This window comes from Penicillium chermesinum, assembly GCF_028974085.1.
Source record: "Penicillium chermesinum strain IBT 19713 chromosome Unknown utg000003l:1.0-5111272.0:1.0-5115320.0, whole genome shotgun sequence".
Taxonomy (NCBI): domain Eukaryota; kingdom Fungi; phylum Ascomycota; class Eurotiomycetes; order Eurotiales; family Aspergillaceae; genus Penicillium; species Penicillium chermesinum.
The window spans coordinates 3,933,953-3,950,528 of NW_026695313.1; the positions used below are offsets into that span (position 1 = coordinate 3,933,953).

General features: G+C 50.6%; 7 protein-coding genes across 7 annotated transcripts; 4 read left to right on the plus strand and 3 right to left on the minus strand.

The window, feature by feature from the left end:
* Positions 1 to 1,546: 1,546 nt before the first annotated feature.
* Positions 1,547 to 2,782, plus strand: N7468_004426 (ankyrin repeat domain-containing protein; the record flags this gene model as incomplete). The annotated part of the gene is made up of 1 exon (XM_058473723.1): positions 1,547 to 2,782. One exon carries the CDS (start codon positions 1,547 to 1,549, stop codon positions 2,780 to 2,782), a length of 1,236 nt encoding a protein of 411 aa, XP_058332726.1.
* Positions 2,783 to 3,421: 639 nt separating this feature from the next.
* Positions 3,422 to 4,490, plus strand: N7468_004427 (PQ-loop repeat-containing protein; the record flags this gene model as incomplete). The annotated part of the gene is made up of 4 exons (XM_058473724.1): positions 3,422 to 3,489; positions 3,545 to 3,645; positions 3,699 to 3,801; positions 3,875 to 4,490. The coding sequence occupies 4 exons, from the start codon at positions 3,422 to 3,424 to the stop codon at positions 4,488 to 4,490; spliced, it is 888 nt and encodes a 295-aa protein (XP_058332727.1).
* Positions 4,491 to 4,809: 319 nt separating this feature from the next.
* N7468_004428 (nuclear transport factor 2 family protein) lies at positions 4,810 to 5,886 on the minus strand (the record flags this gene model as incomplete). The annotated part of the gene is made up of 6 exons (XM_058473725.1): positions 4,810 to 4,926; positions 5,088 to 5,186; positions 5,277 to 5,348; positions 5,464 to 5,528; positions 5,673 to 5,690; positions 5,880 to 5,886. 6 exons carry the CDS (start codon positions 5,884 to 5,886, stop codon positions 4,810 to 4,812), a joined length of 378 nt encoding a protein of 125 aa, XP_058332728.1.
* A 333-nt stretch (positions 5,887 to 6,219) lies between these two features.
* N7468_004429 (SWAP/Surp domain-containing protein) lies at positions 6,220 to 8,575 on the minus strand (the record flags this gene model as incomplete). Its single annotated transcript, XM_058473726.1, has 2 exons — positions 6,220 to 7,815; positions 7,889 to 8,575. The coding sequence occupies 2 exons, from the start codon at positions 8,573 to 8,575 to the stop codon at positions 6,220 to 6,222; spliced, it is 2,283 nt and encodes a 760-aa protein (XP_058332729.1).
* A 248-nt stretch (positions 8,576 to 8,823) lies between these two features.
* Positions 8,824 to 10,021, plus strand: N7468_004430 (uncharacterized protein; the record flags this gene model as incomplete). Its single annotated transcript, XM_058473727.1, has 3 exons — positions 8,824 to 8,936; positions 8,988 to 9,837; positions 9,878 to 10,021. 3 exons carry the CDS (start codon positions 8,824 to 8,826, stop codon positions 10,019 to 10,021), a joined length of 1,107 nt encoding a protein of 368 aa, XP_058332730.1.
* A 416-nt stretch (positions 10,022 to 10,437) lies between these two features.
* On the minus strand, positions 10,438 to 11,195 carry N7468_004431 (l-fucose permease glucose galactose transporter protein; the record flags this gene model as incomplete). Its single annotated transcript, XM_058473728.1, has 4 exons — positions 10,438 to 10,533; positions 10,590 to 10,718; positions 10,850 to 11,046; positions 11,099 to 11,195. 4 exons carry the CDS (start codon positions 11,193 to 11,195, stop codon positions 10,438 to 10,440), a joined length of 519 nt encoding a protein of 172 aa, XP_058332731.1.
* A 2,646-nt stretch (positions 11,196 to 13,841) lies between these two features.
* Positions 13,842 to 15,986, plus strand: N7468_004432 (uncharacterized protein; the record flags this gene model as incomplete). Its single annotated transcript, XM_058473729.1, has 1 exon — positions 13,842 to 15,986. One exon carries the CDS (start codon positions 13,842 to 13,844, stop codon positions 15,984 to 15,986), a length of 2,145 nt encoding a protein of 714 aa, XP_058332732.1.
* Positions 15,987 to 16,576: the final 590 nt, after the last annotated feature.

Genomic DNA, 16,576 nt, shown 5'->3' on the forward strand with positions numbered 1-16,576 from the left:
TTCCAAGAGAAAAAAACAAAGCAGGCGACTGGATCTTCTTTAATACGGGGGCTCAGATCTCGGCAAGGTGCGTTGAGTGCACAGCTCCTAGTAAAACACGCCGCAGGGATGATCGCGGAGTGACGTAGTTGGGCGGTTTTACTTGGTTCGCAGGTGCATGATTCATCGAGTGGCCCATTCTTCCCCGTAGAAATTGGCAGAAATTGGCGTCATTTGCCAACCCTGATCCTCCTGTGGGGCTGACTAGCAGTTGCTGCTACTACACGACCATCGTTGGTGTGGCGCTGTCGTGGTCTTTACTTCCACTGCGTCTGCACTTGGGGGTTTCCTATTCTGCACCGCCAACGCTCATACACAAGACTAATACACAAGAATGAGAGATGTCATTCATCTGGAATATGGCAAGCTTTAGTCATCAGGATTAGGACAATGCACTCATAAGGAGCAGGCATTTAGCCCCTGAGAGTGGCAGCAACTTGAAGCATGTAGAATATAGAGAAGTACATAAATTCTTGTGACTGTATCTCAGACGACATTGACTCCGCATGCCTGCCCCAATCTTCAATCAGGACCAAAGAGGCCATTATCCATTATACGATCTGTCAGCCGACTAGCATATGTTATAAGGTTTGATTCAACATTTGTAGCCGTTTCATAACAGTACTAATAGTAACTACCTACAGGATGTATCCGAGGCTACCAATCACGATTATCATATGTTCCACATATGCCTGAGGCGTCAAATCATATTTTCGTTCCGACCAATCACAGTTCAACATGGACTAACCGCTTTATTGCCTTGCCCAGGTGGACATTGAACGTGTACAGCCATTCAAGTTGCTGCCTGTCTTCTCAGGCGCCCACGGTGAAGAAATTGTTACCATGTAGCCTCAGGCAGCAATTCGTATAGTTCGAGGTTGGCCAACCAACGTTTGAGGATCACGACGGCTCGTTTCGGTCAACATGACCATAATGATGCTGGGATATCCCTAAAGCAAGCAATTATTTATGTTGAGAGTGCCTCAAACGAGTGAATCTCATATCTCCAAGGCTGATTCACTAAATCAGTCTTCTTTCGGAGTAAGCCTGTTGGTTGGAGCAAGATGCATACTAGTAATTAATATAGGAAGTCAAGGCTGAGATTACAGTAAGGCATTTGGAAGAAAAGCTACCCTTACAAGTGAATGAAAGCCCTGTCACATACTAGTTTGGCTTCTGCCTTTTTATTGCCCTTTTAACAATCCCCTCTCCCTCCTTGAGAAGTTTCCTCTCGTAATAATCTATTCCCTGCCCAAGTTCTCTGCCAAGCGACTCTCATTGCACAGCTTTCCAGAGATCAACCACAGACTAAGGTAGGTAGGTGAGTTCTAATCAACATTTGGGTGACAAGAAATACAGGCACACATGCTTGACGTGCTATCAAACCCCCATTATGGTTTGGAAAGTAGCATGTTGGGCATGTTATGCATACCTGACTGGCCTGACGGACACGCCTTGCAGAGGGACTCTTCAGCTAATATGCTACTGAGTAGACACCAAAGCCGAAATGACAGCACCACCAGCTGTCGCTGCTGCTCCTGCTTGGGTTCCTTACCTCTTTACGGTGCCCAATGAAATCCTGCTTGAAGTTACCGATTACCTAGATAATCGGCAACTCTCCTGCTTCATACAGGCAAGCAGGCATCTCTGCAAGCCCCTGGAAAGGGTGCTGTACAAGCGTTCTGCGAAAAGCACGAACGCCGCCTTGGTCTGGGCATTGGACCAGATGCATGTGGAAGTAGCCCGCAAAGCCTTGGAGCATGGGGCCAATCCGGACCACCATGTCCAAGGGCGAGGCTACCCACTGCAGCGTGTCCTGGACAGCAAAGGGCATTGGGAAATTCTCAATGCGCTCCTCGAGAAAGGAGCAAATCCGAATTTGTTCAGCTCGCCGGGCAACCCGCCGCTTTACTCCGCCGTGATGTCAGGGCTCGAGAGAGAGACCAATCTTTTGCTGGCATATGGCGCAGATCCCAACTGTGAATCTGCTGGTAGACCTGTCCTATCGTTGACCTACCCCATGTACCCAATGGCCAAGTTCCTGCGGGTGCACAGGGCCCTCCTGAAGAATGGAGCGGACCCCAACGGTCAGGATAACGATGGACTTACCGCCCTCCATCGTGCTGCCAGCAACTCGAAGCTCGCCCCTTTTGTCCACCTGCTACTAGAGTACAAGGCAGATGTTACAATCCAGGCCAAGGACGGAACTACATGCTTCGTGAAAGCCCTCAAGGCCAGGGATCGGAGCTTGATGAAGCGTTTCCTAAAGGCTGATGCGAGCCTCATCAATGCTGCTGGCGCGAAGGGGACTACGCCGTTGCACTATGCTGCATCTAGGGGCATGGACTCGGAAGTGGACTTCTTGATCCAGAAGGAAGCCAACATCAATGCGGTGAACGATTTCGGTGAGACGGCTGCCCACCAGGCTCTCAAGATGAACAAGTTCGAGACCGCGAAGAAACTTGTCGTTGCGGGGATCGATCTGGACATCCCGAATAGGAGCCATGAGACAGTCTTCCTGTTGTGCATGAAACAACTGGTCATCACCGAACGCCGGACCTATCTGGACCTGATACAATTCATGCTCGAGAATAATCAGGACCCCGAGACCTGTGCGGTCTTTCGGGGGGTCAGCCCTTGGGATTATGACCGGGGGCAGGCAGCTCGGATCTTGGCCAGGAAAGGTCTCTCTGGAGCGCGAATCTGTGAGCTCCTCCTGAGCATGAAATATCCACGGCTATGAACCTCTCGAGTCCTCCGTCCGGCGATGCTACGGCCGCCACAGAGAAAGGCCAGTGACTTTGTTCAGCCCTGCTTGGGCCCAGGAAGATACTCTTAGTGATTTCGAAAAAGCTATGCCCTGTAATTTTCCTTCTACGCTTATTCCGTTCTATCGTAAGGTACCTGTATCCCATTAACGTTGCACGGAGCCGCTCTGCCTTGCCATTACCTAGCAACAGCGAGATCCCTTGAGAACCAACCTAAATTTCCGCCATTAAATAAATTCCCTTTTCACAGCTTTCGCTATGCATGCATAAGAACACTCTTTGCGACCGCTAAACTTGCATTTGCAGCTCTGGAAGCAATAAGATCCGTGCTTGCTATGGCGCTAATCCTCAAGAGGATTAGCGCAGGAACCCGGGACGGGTAGTTATCGGTTTGCGGGGCCTCGAAGCCCAACCTTCCCTGTTGCCCATCTGTTGCTCATCCGTTGCTCGTCCGGGGTGAAACCGATCGTTTGAATAATCGTTTAGACTGATGGTTGTCTGCATGTACGGTCACTAGCATCTGCTGTGCACACTGAAGCTACACTTAGGGATCTCAGAAGCCTCAGAACTCCCAAGATTCCAGGAGAGCCCCGTCTCCTACGTCACCACAGGCTATGGATCCGTCGAATCCTGCCTGTCGCGAGCTGGCCTCGCCAAGCATCTTCCAGGCTGTTCTGTCGACGTAAGTGCTTGAATTCAGGACAGTTCTCGTTTCAATCCCGCTGACGAAAAGACAGTCTGATTGTCCTAGGCATCGTCGTCTCCTATCTGCCCCAGCATCTGCGAATCATCTCTCTCAAGAGCTCATTCGGGATCTCTCCTTATTTCATCCTCCTCGGTACAACATCCGGCACTGCGGCCTTTACAAACATCCTCATATTCCCAAGACAGCCGAAGATGTCGCTTGCTGCTCAGAGATCAGCGGACTGGCCTGCTTCGCCGGCCTTCTGGGTGTAATCCAGATGGGCATGCAGTGGCTATGCTTCTTCTCAATGTGAGTGAACCCATATAAGCTGGGCCCTAGCTTCCAAGCTCTTTGAGAATGAGAGGTTCTAAATAAAAGCTAGCCTCCTGCTCTTCGTGATCTACTTCCCTAGAGCAACTTCCCCAACCGATCCAGTCTCCAACGTTGCCTCGACTGCGGGTGCGCCCACCTATCGCACTGCCCTGGTTGTAACCGCCATATGCATCCTTCATGCCCTCGTCACAGCCATCATCTCAGTCGCGTTCGCTATCCGGCGCCCCTCAGCTATCCCGGCCTGGGCCAACTTCCTAGGGGTCCTCGCTACGATCCTTACCTCGATCCAGTATTTCCCTCAAATATACACTACATTCCGGCTGCGCCGGGTGGGGAGTCTGAGCATTCCAATGATGTGTATCCAGACGCCCGGTAGTCTGGTTTGGGCAGCGAGCTTGATTGCCCGGGAGGGGGCGAAGGGATGGAGCATTTGGGGCATGCTAGTTGTGACAGCTGGTCTGCAAGGCACGCTCCTAGTGATGGCGCTATATTTTGAATACCTGGGGCCGAATGCGAAATCCAAGGGTGGAAGAATTGGCGATGGGAACGGGCAAGAGGTCCCGTCTAATGGGGATGCTGCTCCAGAGCGCCCAGGCACCCAAGGACAGGCTTCTGTGGCTGAAGACCAGCCATCTGAGGAGACGCCCCTCCTTCAGAGCCAATAGACTTCTCGTTGATATGATTTGATCGTTCCAGGTACCGTAAAAGGGAGTTTCGTCTTGTTAATATATACTGCGCTGGTAAGCATCGTGGTCGTCAAAAGCGACTGGGGAAATGTCGAGGATGGTTACGAAAGATGGATTCAAAATAGCTTATATCATTTCTTAAGGCTCGAGAGGAAGCCTTCGTTCTACTTGCTATGGCTTGACCAATCATGCAAATCCATTCATTTCTACCTACTGCTCCAATACGCCAAAGCTGGCATCTTTTATTAACATATCCTCCATCATCGCTTCGTGGCAACCATCGAGCCAAGGAATATGTTTAGGCAGCAGCGTAGATGAGACGGAAGACGTCGTTAAGCACAAAGTAGCTACCCGCACCATCAGGCTGCAGCTTGAACAGCTGAGTGTAGTTCATGGGCTTCTGCTCCTCATCGACCTGTGTAGAGGCATTAGTAGACAGTTCAATGGATGCGCATGTTTCTTTTTTCGATTTGAAAAGATTTCAGGAGAAGCCATGCTCGGACCAACGTCAAGGCATGGAATCACACCAACATCGACAAGAGAGGGAAGGAGGGTTGGATTAGGACGATCGCTTACAATGAGAGCGCCAGTCACCAGAACGATAATGCCGTTCTCGGAGGAGGGCTGGGCATCCAGGGTAGCAAGCTGGTGGCGAACCTGCTGGAAGGGAAGAGTCTGTAGGGGAAAGCATTGAGAATTAGTATACTGTATATCGACGGCATGGCTGGATGAACTTGGCCCCCAATATGGCTCAAGTGGACTCACAGTCAACTTCTCGGTGATCGCAGTGGCGCCCATGACGGAGGAAGTCTCGAAAGTGAGCATCGAATTGTCGCGCTACAAACCGGTCCACTCTTTGTTAGCTTTTACCCGTTCTATCCAACATACTCCATGGGCTTTGCGCCGAGGGATCATGTGCTAGCTGGAGCAGCCAGGGACTAGATGAACTCACGTAGAGAGGAGTGAGGCCTTGACGGTTACTGTCGAAGGTCTGGTAGTAGAACTCAACGAACTGTTCTGTTACAAGGGAAGCCCGATCAGCATACGTTCGATTTCTGCGGTTATTGAAGACCACCATGATGCGCCTAGCGTAACCATGCGGGGCTCGATCTGTGCGCCGGTGCGCGCGGAATCAGGGGGAAAGGGATAGGAGACACGTACGAGCAACGGTGGTGTAGTCTAACAGGAGGAAAGTTAGCAAGTTTTCATAATTGATCTGGTCTACAGCCCATCGATTCCATTTGCAGCCGTGTAAGTGCTCTGGCGCAACCAGGGTGGGGTGCCCATAGAGGGCTACGGCGACCCTGTCGCGTAATGGAGAGACTCGAGGACTTGAGAACGGGGTCTCTGGGAAAGCGGTCAACTTACCAGCCATTGTGGAGTAAGTACGAAAGACGCGACTGTAAACGGTCGAAGGGAGAAGACTTGGGAGGAAGGTATTTGTTGATGCGGGAAGATTATAGGAGGGGTTGTGGGGCACGAATTCTGCCGCAAGTGCCTCGTCGCCTTGTGCCCAGTCAAAGCGTCAACTGTTTACCCGAATTGGGGAAATTGCTAGACAAGGAGTCTACCGATCATAAGGAATACTTATATATGCTACGCACAGATTAGAGGTGGGTGGATTAATAAACAAAGCACGGATTCATTTTCGCCATGGGGTATCAATTTTTTCCTGCCTAGCTCTCTGGCGCACGTTGGGACATTGGGTTCACTCCGAATCCGAGGCAAACATGTCTTGGGCTTTGGGCCGCGGGTGGCGAGGGCGTCGAATAGTAGTCTCCTCCTTTTCAGGGTTCCCAAGCTTTGCTGGCGATGGCTCTTTGGTGTTGGTAACTTCTTGTTGGGGACTGTCTTCCTCCATTGGATCACCCTCGACAACGGGATCTTCCAAGTCACTATCCACCATTGGCACTCCATCAATGTCGCTCATGATCTCATCTTCCATATTGTCAACCCCGCCTACAAATTCACTCTGACTAGGCTTGCTCGAGTCCAAATTGCGGCTGTCGGGCTCATTTTCAACAACCTTCCAACGGCTCTTGGAAAAGGCGGCTGCGGCCCGATCAGCCTCAGCCTTGTCTTGTTCCATTTTGGATTCTTCTTCTTCCAGAAGCGCCGGCTGGTCGAAGACATCCTTGAAGTGACGCTGGTTCGGCATCTGGAAAGCGCTCCATAGTTCCCAAATGTCGAAAAGGGCGTTCATGCTGCGCTTCCATTTTTCGGCCCTGAGCCGTCCCCATTTGAGATCTTTTTCAAGGGATCCGAGATGCTCAAACACCTTGCGTGAACGAAGAGCTGATTCGAACATTTGCCGGTACCTCCACGCATGTCGCACGCCACTGCCCGCGGATGCCCCGAGGATGTCGGACATAGCGTAGACAGCAACGAGCTTGGCGGGAGATACATCGATTGCTTCCGTAGTATTAGCTTTCTCACTGTCAACGTTCTCTGATTTGATAGCAGCTATTTCTGCTTTATGATTCGGGTTGGCTTCGGTGTAGGCGAAGGGGGTTAAGATGTTTTGGATGATCATATCAACGACCTCCTCAGCACCTGCTGCAGCATTGTCCATCGCAAATGCTGTGACTCGAGCGATGTCACCATTTCGCAGCTTTGTATTCGTTGTTGGTAGCCGAGCTAACAGATGCGTGAGCTTAGCCTTCTTCAATGGGCCCATGTAGTTCACGTCATCTTCTTGTCCACCCGCCCCTTCGGGTGGAGGCCCGCCGCCAAGATTCCGCTTCTCTGCTTCATCATTAAGGTCTTCTTCATCAGATGAGTCGTAGTCGTCATCCGACACAAATTCTTCAAGTCGGGTAACCCACTCGAATTTAAGGTGATTTGCGGGAGGCTTCCAGCGAGGACCTTCTTCAAAGATTGCAACGGGTTCCTTGTCTAAAGGATCATGATTGGTGACTATCTCGAAGAATTTCCAGCGATAGTACACACCACCAGGGCTCCGTGGGTTGAAAAGCCAAGCCCATTTCTCATCCATTATCACTTCTGGCCGACTCATGAGCAAGGCTTCGAACTCTGGCCCATTGGTTATGAGCTTTTCGATTGTCATGTGGATAAGTCTCAATTGCTTGATATCTGAGGGTATTTTGACTTCCACTAGCGCAGGGTCGCCTCCGCTAGCATTTGAAACGGAGGGGTTTGGAGGCGCAATCCCCCCCACGATGAGGACCTGACGGCGGAGCTCGTTTGGTGATAACATAGTTTGGCTGTACTTTCTTTGCTCCAAAGGGTAGTGGGCTGCCTGTTGATAAGCCAAGGGTAGCGGTCGTCCAGGTCGAGTTCGTTCCTGCCGAAGAGAGAGACCGGGAGATTGAAAGATAGTATCCATATCCAAGGTACTTATGTTGCAACGAGCTCACCGCACTATCAATAGCGGATGCCGGTGTATCACTTGCAAACGTGACAATGGCAGCCATTGATGCTCGTTCCGTTGTGTGCTGGGGCGTTGGTCGGATCATGTTCACGTTGTCAACAATCAACGAAGAAGGAATCAATGATTTGACTACTGAAAGTGAAGTCCCAGGAGGAAGCGATGAGAGCTGTACCGCAGGCTTTGGAACTGCTCGCTCAGCCTCTTTCGCGTCTGAACTCTGCTCTTCTTCATCATCCGAGGCATTGCGAAACGCAGCCCGGGGCCCAGATAGACCAGTAGCTCCTTGGTTGAGTCCTAATGCGCCCGGTGCCGAGTCTCTATTACGTGTGAATCCTTCGTGCGGTTTCTTCCGAGCTAATGACGGTGGGGGAGGACCTAGTGTACCCGGGCCACTGCGTCGCGGACCAGAGTTGGTGAAATGGCGCTTGGGTCCTCCTCCAAACCCACCACGCCCTGGACCATGCGTGTGTGCTCGGAGATCCGAGGGACGAGTTTCGGTATCATCCTCGAAGGATTTGACGAACTCTTCCAACGCGGCGGCATTTTCGGCGGCCTCGCGTTCGCGTTTGGCTTCGGCTTCGGCTTTCTGGCGCTCAAATAATGATTTCTTTGGTAGCGGATTGAGCTTATTTATAGGTCTAGGGGGCCCTTTCCCTTTTTGATCGTCGGCCATCGTAGGGGTTTGCTGCAAATGCAGCAGTTGGATGCTAGCCAGTTGATGCGAAAGAGTCGAAGTAGCTGGTGGTTGCAAGTTGGAGACAAGGCAGCGCGGGCGGTGAGTGAGCTATCACGCATCCTTATCGGCTATCGCCCCAATCGACTCCAATTAGTTACTATTTCTCGAGTTCCCACCAGCTTGGCCCTCCAAGGGCTTCTTTGTTTTAAGAAAAACCATACGTGATCCCATTACGATTGATCAAAATGTCCTCTGCACAAGTTCCCGCCTTGCTACGGTTTCTCTCACAAGATGCCAAGGTTTCTCTGGCTGTCGCAATGGCCAAAGTGCCAGAGCTACAGAAAGCTAACTTAGCCAGGTAAATCCTTGCTTTTCTTGGGCTCCGTTACACTTTCTTACTAGATTAAAGCTCAGATAAAATCTCAAAATCTGATCTGAACACACTCGAAGGCATATTTTCAGACACGAAAGTCGCCAAACAAGTCCTCAATGCTGCCAAGCGAGTAGCCAAGAAGCGGGGAGCTCCATCTGACAATTCAACTCCGACCAAAAAGAAAAGGGCTCAAATAGGTCCAGAATCGACACCTTTCGAAATTGAAACAAGCCTTCGCTTTCCGAGCTCCTCTATCAATGATGATGAACTCCGAAAAGTGATCATAGTCACCAATCGGGCACCTCTTGTGCTTGCTTTTGCATTATCCGTCTTGAAGTACACAAGGCCAGAACAACCAATCTCTAGCAGGTTGAGTCTTGCGCAGGCGCTTGTCAGTGCTAATAGTCGAACAAAAGCCGTCAGCTTGGGGATTGAGAGGGGAGAGCCGGCTGAGCAAGAACGCTTGCCAGAAGGCCATCCAGCCATCAAAGTTTTGGGACGAGAGATTCCCGTATTGAAGAGATGGGATTACGACCCACGAGAGGGCCAGCCAGACGATTCGTTGGATGAGCAAGCTGAGCCGGCAGAGGTAGCCAGTGAATTCTTAGGTACCAAGGCCAGCGGCGATGAGTCAGACCGAATGCCACCGCTATGGGGCCTTGATCCAGAGGCCTTACAAAATTCCAACTTGAACACGGCTGCTGAGACTGATAAAAAGCCCACCAAAGCTTTGCCAATACATACCCCACAGGCCGCAAGGTCCTATATCATTCGGTCTATCTCTTTGTTGAAGAATGATGGTCCGGAAACAAAGCCAAAGTTAACAAGTGCAGTCGATGATGACAAGGAGATGTGTGTGAGCTATCTCTTGCATGCAATCGATTCTGTCTGCCACTTCCTGGGCCGATACACTTGATGCCTCCGAGCTGGACAAACGGGCCTGGTTCTGGTATCTCAAGGTCCGCCCGGATGTTCAGACCGGAGTTCAGGGGTGGGGCGAGAAAGGACAGGTAAAGCTGGCCCATATCATCAATCTTCGGAAAACACCAGATGCTAGTGCTTCAAGTTGAAGAGGCGATAAAGATTGCTTCATAAATCTCTCTGGGTATATATAAGAATAATGGCTCAAGTCGGTAGAAAATGAACGGCTTATCCAGCTCTCCAAACATTCTGTCCTTTCCCATTTTGCAAGAGGCCTTAAGCATTTTTGGACCTGTCCCTTTAGACATTTTCAACCGTCTCAATATTTGTGATAGCAGGCTTGCCTTAGAAACGTTCTTTCTTCCAAGGCAATATCTTTGCTGATAGGCACTGAAAAATTTAACTCAGTGTTCCGATCCAGGTCCATTGGCTCCTTTTGTAAATGTTTATATATATTGGGAAGACCAAAGTGATGATATAATCCACCATTGGGATAGCGATGGTAGTGTGTGCATTGAACTTGTGCCAAGGTTTCAAGGTTTCCCCGAATCAGTACTCACTCTAATCATCCAAATCCCCGGGCCCTCTGGAGATTGAACATACCACGACTGCTCCCATGACAGCCGAGGCCACGCAGAGCAAGGTGAGAATGGTCGCGAAGCTATTTATATATTAGAAAAACATTTCGCAGAATCCTCAATTGGGCAGATAGCTTACCGATTTGGCGCACAAAACCAGGACGATCATTGCGGCGACAGATGCTGTTCCCATTGTAACAATAGCAACAATACAGAAGATAATGCAAGGAACAAAACTAACGTCAGCATATAATGAGGCTTGAGAGTTCTAAGTATCATCAGTCTACTGCACACAAAATGTATGGAAGCATAAAGACACTGTGCCACTGACAGCAAGTCCGCTATAAAAGAATCATTAGAATGTCAATTCATCCGTGGTCCCCATAGATGGAAACTCACAGCTTGCAGCGGAGCTTCTGCCAGCTTCCTCGTAGAATTGATGAAATACCTGGCGACGGCTGCGCGTGCTCCAACATAGCAGATCTGACTCAATACAACGAGGAAAGGTTGGTCGATACGCAGAGTCGGCTGGAAGTGGGAGTTCAAAGTGTCCAGAAGACCGTAGCCGAATCCCCACAGGAAGAACAAAATAGTCACTGTTCGGTGATCAGCAGAGGCCCGTGACCGTATAGAATGTTTCAAGCATACTCAATGCACTGGGGGAAACAGACTGTCGAAAGGTTAAGTGCACAGCAGCCTTGACGGCGTCGTCCTGAATGATCAATTTTCGCTTATAGAGCGCCATGGTGGCAAAAGATCTGCTATAGCAATCCTCGAGGACAAGACGACGGGATCCAGAGGTTCTTCACGGTGGAGCAGGCCCTCCACGTCCTTGTACACAATGACCCACCTTCTGCACAAACCTGACGTGTAGGCCATTGATCCCGCGAGGCCGGGGTCATAAGCAGCGAAGCCCCCGTGGACTGGCTGGTCGGGACTTTGTCACCCCAGTGAACTGCTGTAAGTCATTCTTATTTGAGCAGCCATTTCACTTGAAGGCCTGTTGACACATGGCGTTTGGAGTCATTTATTCCTGGAAATGGTCTGTTTTGCGTACCATGTCTGGACAGTCCTCATTCGCAGGCCGGGATGCCCCTCCTGTAAATGGGATTTGTGGAGAAGCCGGGGAAATGGAGGGTGGAAGAGCCAGAAGACGCCAATCCCCGCCATATCTTGTCATCCGGGGTTTTACTCTCTGAAACCTATACGCCAGATATATCCGAGTATATATCATTGCTGCGAGTACATATGATAACACCGCGTTCCAAGATCTCTTCTTGGAGCGCAGGAACTACAAACGCAGCTACTATTTAATATTTACACGTACTGTTATTCCAATTTGAACCTCCAGTGTCAAATTGGTAAGTATTACTGGAGTCAGATCAAAAAATTGTCGTCTATTCCCAGTGTGAAGAACGCAAGCAAAACTCCAATCAAGCTCCAGCCCACCGGGATATCGTTTCGCGAGTAGCTCTAAGGGGACGACACACCAATCGGGTCACGCCCGTTGCAATTGGCTTCCGGAGGCTTACGATCAACGCCATAGCGTGTTCAGAGCACCTTCGGCCACATACTCCAAGGAGAATCCTATAGCGACGGCACAAAACGTGGCATTCGGATGGCTACATGTACCCCAGGGCTCCTTGCATTCAGCCAAGAGCTTGTGCGGGAGATTCTAGAGAACTTTACTATACGCTATACTTCATCGTGATACCATTCAAGCTAACTAAATCTCATATGCTTGATCATTCCCGGGTTTGAGCGTGACAAAATATTGCTTCATGCTCGAGTCTGGATCGACCGTGACCTTCATTTCCAAGGCTTCTGCGTAGACGAACCGCGGACAGGAAAGCACAATAATCATCAACCTTCTGTGGATTATCCCCTGGGGGAAAACATCAACGTTTAACCAATCAAGATCCGTTTCTCGTCAATCCCATCATTATCGAAACCATCGTGGACCGGCTTTACCAGCACGTGAACGCACCAGCAATGTTCCAGGTTATGTGTTATGTATGGCCTTGCCCCACCTGCTGAAGGCAGTACCCATTCAACATCAAGTCCCGACTCATCAAGAGTGATTCATCTAGAAATAAGGAAAAGTACTGCAGTATGTATATCTGCAATTTAGTTTACTCATGGTGAGTGCAACGAATGTTACGGTTCACCGGTCGTTCCCGTTCCACGGGTCATGATGCAATCTCTTCGTTCATCTACATTCCGTTTCGCACTTGTACTGTAAACATGTTGAATCCGATTTACCCCGAAGCGATTCACCTTGAAAGAGACCCGGAGGTATGAAAGAAGAGACATGTTCTACGCAAGTAGACCTGAGACATGCTGCCAAGTCCGAGATGATCTGGCCAATCTTTTCCGCCCTGTTGGGCCCGGAGGCCTGTACACCTCGGGAGTGGTCCTCTTGAACTCCTACGGCAACTAAATTGACTTTTTGCGTCGTCCACCTCCTACCGAGCCCTTAGGCGGCTTGCCATGCAAGTCTAAAGTAGAAATTAGGAGCGCACATTGGCGGTTGCTGAGTTCTGCAGAGTCTGATCTCCTTTTGATAGATCAAGACGGACCATGAGGTTTCCCAATTATACACTTGCTTGTCGCGAAACCTCCAAGATTCCAGACCCGGACACAGACCGGACAGTGGTGGTTCTAGGCTCATGGGGGGTGGAGACCCCTCCATCGCGGATCATACGAAGCAGATTCTAGAATGACAGACATAAAAGCCCCAAGAATACGCATTGTCAGCGCGTCTGAATGGTTAGCTGTTTTGGTGGGTTTTGCAATATAGGTTTACGAGGGGGAAAATGTGGCAATGGCAACGGTCTGACCCACTGAGTGCCGGCCGACTCTGCGTAGTTTGGAGGCTAGTGGCTTTAGCGCACACGGAGTAGTCCCATATTTAAAGGGTAGGGGTCTTGAGAGCAACGAGACCCTTGGGGAAATCAGAGGCTGAGATGAAGAGGAAACTGTATCAAAAACCCCCAAGGATACCGCTCGAGCCTAAGAGTGTGGAAGGAAGAAAGCCATAAGCTGCGTATCGAAGTGTTTCGAGAGAGCGGTACCTGTAAAACCCTGTAAAACCAGGGAATCTAAGCCACCCGCTCGAACTCAACTACAGCGCCCCTCCCCCGACCGTATTACCGCCGTCACACCCTCAAACTCAGTCATTCTCTTTCCCTCTCTTTCCCTCCATCCTTCCTCTAGTGATCACCGCTGCCTCCATCCACCCCGAAATCCACACATCTTCGCCATCAGACGACTTATCTCCACGGCTCGCCATCTCTGCCTTACCCCTTTTCCCTACTCGGACCCCCCGAGTGAGCCGGATTGAACCGAATCATCAAGAGGTGGCCCGACAGGGCTGCCGTCTCAAGGGGATATGTCTGGACGTATCTCATCCGACCATTCGCGGTCGGAATCGCACTCATCTCAGCTGCCTCAACCATCCCAGAGTCAACATGAGTCGCTTCCTGGTCACTCCATCGGTCGCTCGTCGCGCGCCTCGAATCCCAATGTATTCTCCGACGAGTACTCCTTAGATCCGATCGACCCGGACCAAATTGATCGTGCTCCTAGCCCTGATTCCATATCCTCAGCAACGACTTTGCGTTCTACCAACCCAGTTCCCAAAAATGTTCCCACGACAGCTGCAGCGGCCGCGGCCGCGACCGCAGAGAACGACAATCCGTTCGCTGATGACGCAAGAGCGTCATTCGATGAGCCCCATCGTTCCAGTCTGCCACAGAAAGGAGGCGGGTTCGCTACCGACCGCAATTCCGTCTCTTCAATCAATAATGCACAATTCGCCATGCAACGGAACCACAGCGTCTCCTCGCGCTTCTCGACACCTCGTGCCATGAGCCCATATACTGGTGCGACCGGCCCAAGTCACCCGTACGCCATGTACTCCCAAGTCGGTGTTAGCCGAACCCCCAGTGTAGGAAGTACATCAACCATTCGCCCAGCTGAGCGCCCGTTGGGTGAACTCAGCGGCCCGCAACACCCCTATGCAATGTACACCCAGAACGTCGTGGAAGAAGGGATGGATGACGATCAGATCCCAGTCGGCTTTCCGGGACACAACCTGGCTTACCAGCCACGCCCTGATCGTCGAATTGACGACGTTGGCGATATTATTGGTCCGGATGGACACACAGAGCCGCTGCCGCCATATTCGCGCTACCCGACAGGCGTGGTTCCCAAGCCCCCTGGTGCGGAGGACGCGACAGATGTTCCTGCGTCGCCACCGGAGGAACAGCAGCTGCATTCGACTTCAAGAGAAGCAGTGCCGGTGCCACCAGTTCCGGTCTCGGAGACATCATCCAGGGCTCTGGTCCCTGATAACACCGGCACCAGTGAACGGGAAAATGATGGCGAACAGGCAGCTCCCACGTCTGGAATCATGGCTTTTGAAGAGAAAGTAAAGCAGAAAGGAAAGCAAACTGCATGCTGCGGGTTGCCTGTCTGGACTCTTGTTCTTGTTGCCACTGTCATGCTAATCGGAGGTTCAATTGGCGGTGCAATTGGTGGTGTCTTGGGCACCAAGAAAGCTCAAGAAGCTGAACATCAGTCCGAGGCTGCAAGCCACAAGCCAGGCCCAGACATTGTCACCGTAACTGCCACGCCCCAACTGGACTACTCTGCTATTACAAGCACTCCGACCAACATCCAGGCGGCACCCACCGGTCATTATCTCATCCCCGCTGTCTTACGAAATTATTCGCGATTTTGCGTCGATGACCACGATATAAAACAGGTTTGGAGTTGTGTGGAGAAGCCCAGCGATTTTGAAATTAAGTTGGAGGAATCTGATGGTCAGAAGTCTATCATTTTCGATTATAGTACACCGACATCAACCTATACATATGGAGCACAACAACCTTATCTCCCAACACCTACCCAAAACCTCAGCATGGCTTTTGACACCAGCGAGGCCGGTCTGGGCCCAGCCCTATTTTTCTTCGCGTTATTCAACAAACTTGTGATTCTGCCTGAGGACACCTTCACATCCAGTTCCATCTCATCACGAGACCTATCGGAGCGCGAACTATCCGACCCATATGCTGACGCTTTTCTTGATCGAACGACGGTCGCTAAGCCTGGTGATAAACCGTGGTTTTGTTGGTGGAACAGTACTCTGATGGAATTTTTCCTCTATGTCAACCAGTCCACGGTTGATCAATTCCCCAGCACTGAGACCGCTGTCACCGGGGGTGATCTCGCTGCCAGTACGGCAACCGCGCAGCCTTACGCTAAGCGCTCCGATCCCATTGCCAACTATCCCAGGAAGATCAAGATCGAAGAAAGACGTGACTATGCAGAGGCTGAGTCGCCTTACTGCCAACAGATGCAAGTCGACAAGAATGGTAACCTCGACCCCATTCCTCAATCGATTGTCCAGATCAAAGAAATCGAGCCTGCCCCAACCACTACATATTTTCCCACCGCCCTTGGCGCAGGTCAAACGTACACGGCCAAGGCACAGTATGCAACTCCATGTTACTGTCTATCCTCGTCTGATTGACGGCTTTCCTTTTTGACTTGACGTTCGAGCGTTTGTTTTTGCCCTGTGGGCTTATGGCAAGGTCTGGGACCTTGGGGCGTTGGCGTTGAACCTGGCTATCAGACTTGCATCCGTTCACGTGCACACGATTACCTTTTTCGTTTCTGCCTTCTGTCATTCTATTTGTTTGTCTACGACTGTCTTGGCCATGTGGTTTTTATTTTGGATCTTCGGCTCACATAAGTATCATCATGTCTTCATTCCGACTTACCATCCTTCTTTTATCCTTTGTCTGGGGTATCTACCTGTTGCGATTTGAGATATTTCTCCTCGCCTTTTTTCGAGTAGCTCCTGTTTTCCTATCCGGATATATCTTGTCCAATTCCCAACTGTGTGAGCCTGGATCTTTGGCGTTCATTGGGGGATCAGGTATGATCCAGGTACTCTGATATTAATCAGGTTCATTTAAGTGCTATCGTGATTTGGTCCTCCTCCGTGCGTTCTGGGCCTCATGAGCCTGACTTTGGCCAAGTCTATCCCTCAGTCCCGCTTCTTTTAGGTGGTGTTGATTCAACAAAGTCGACTTACAATAGTCATATCGACCCTTTCCG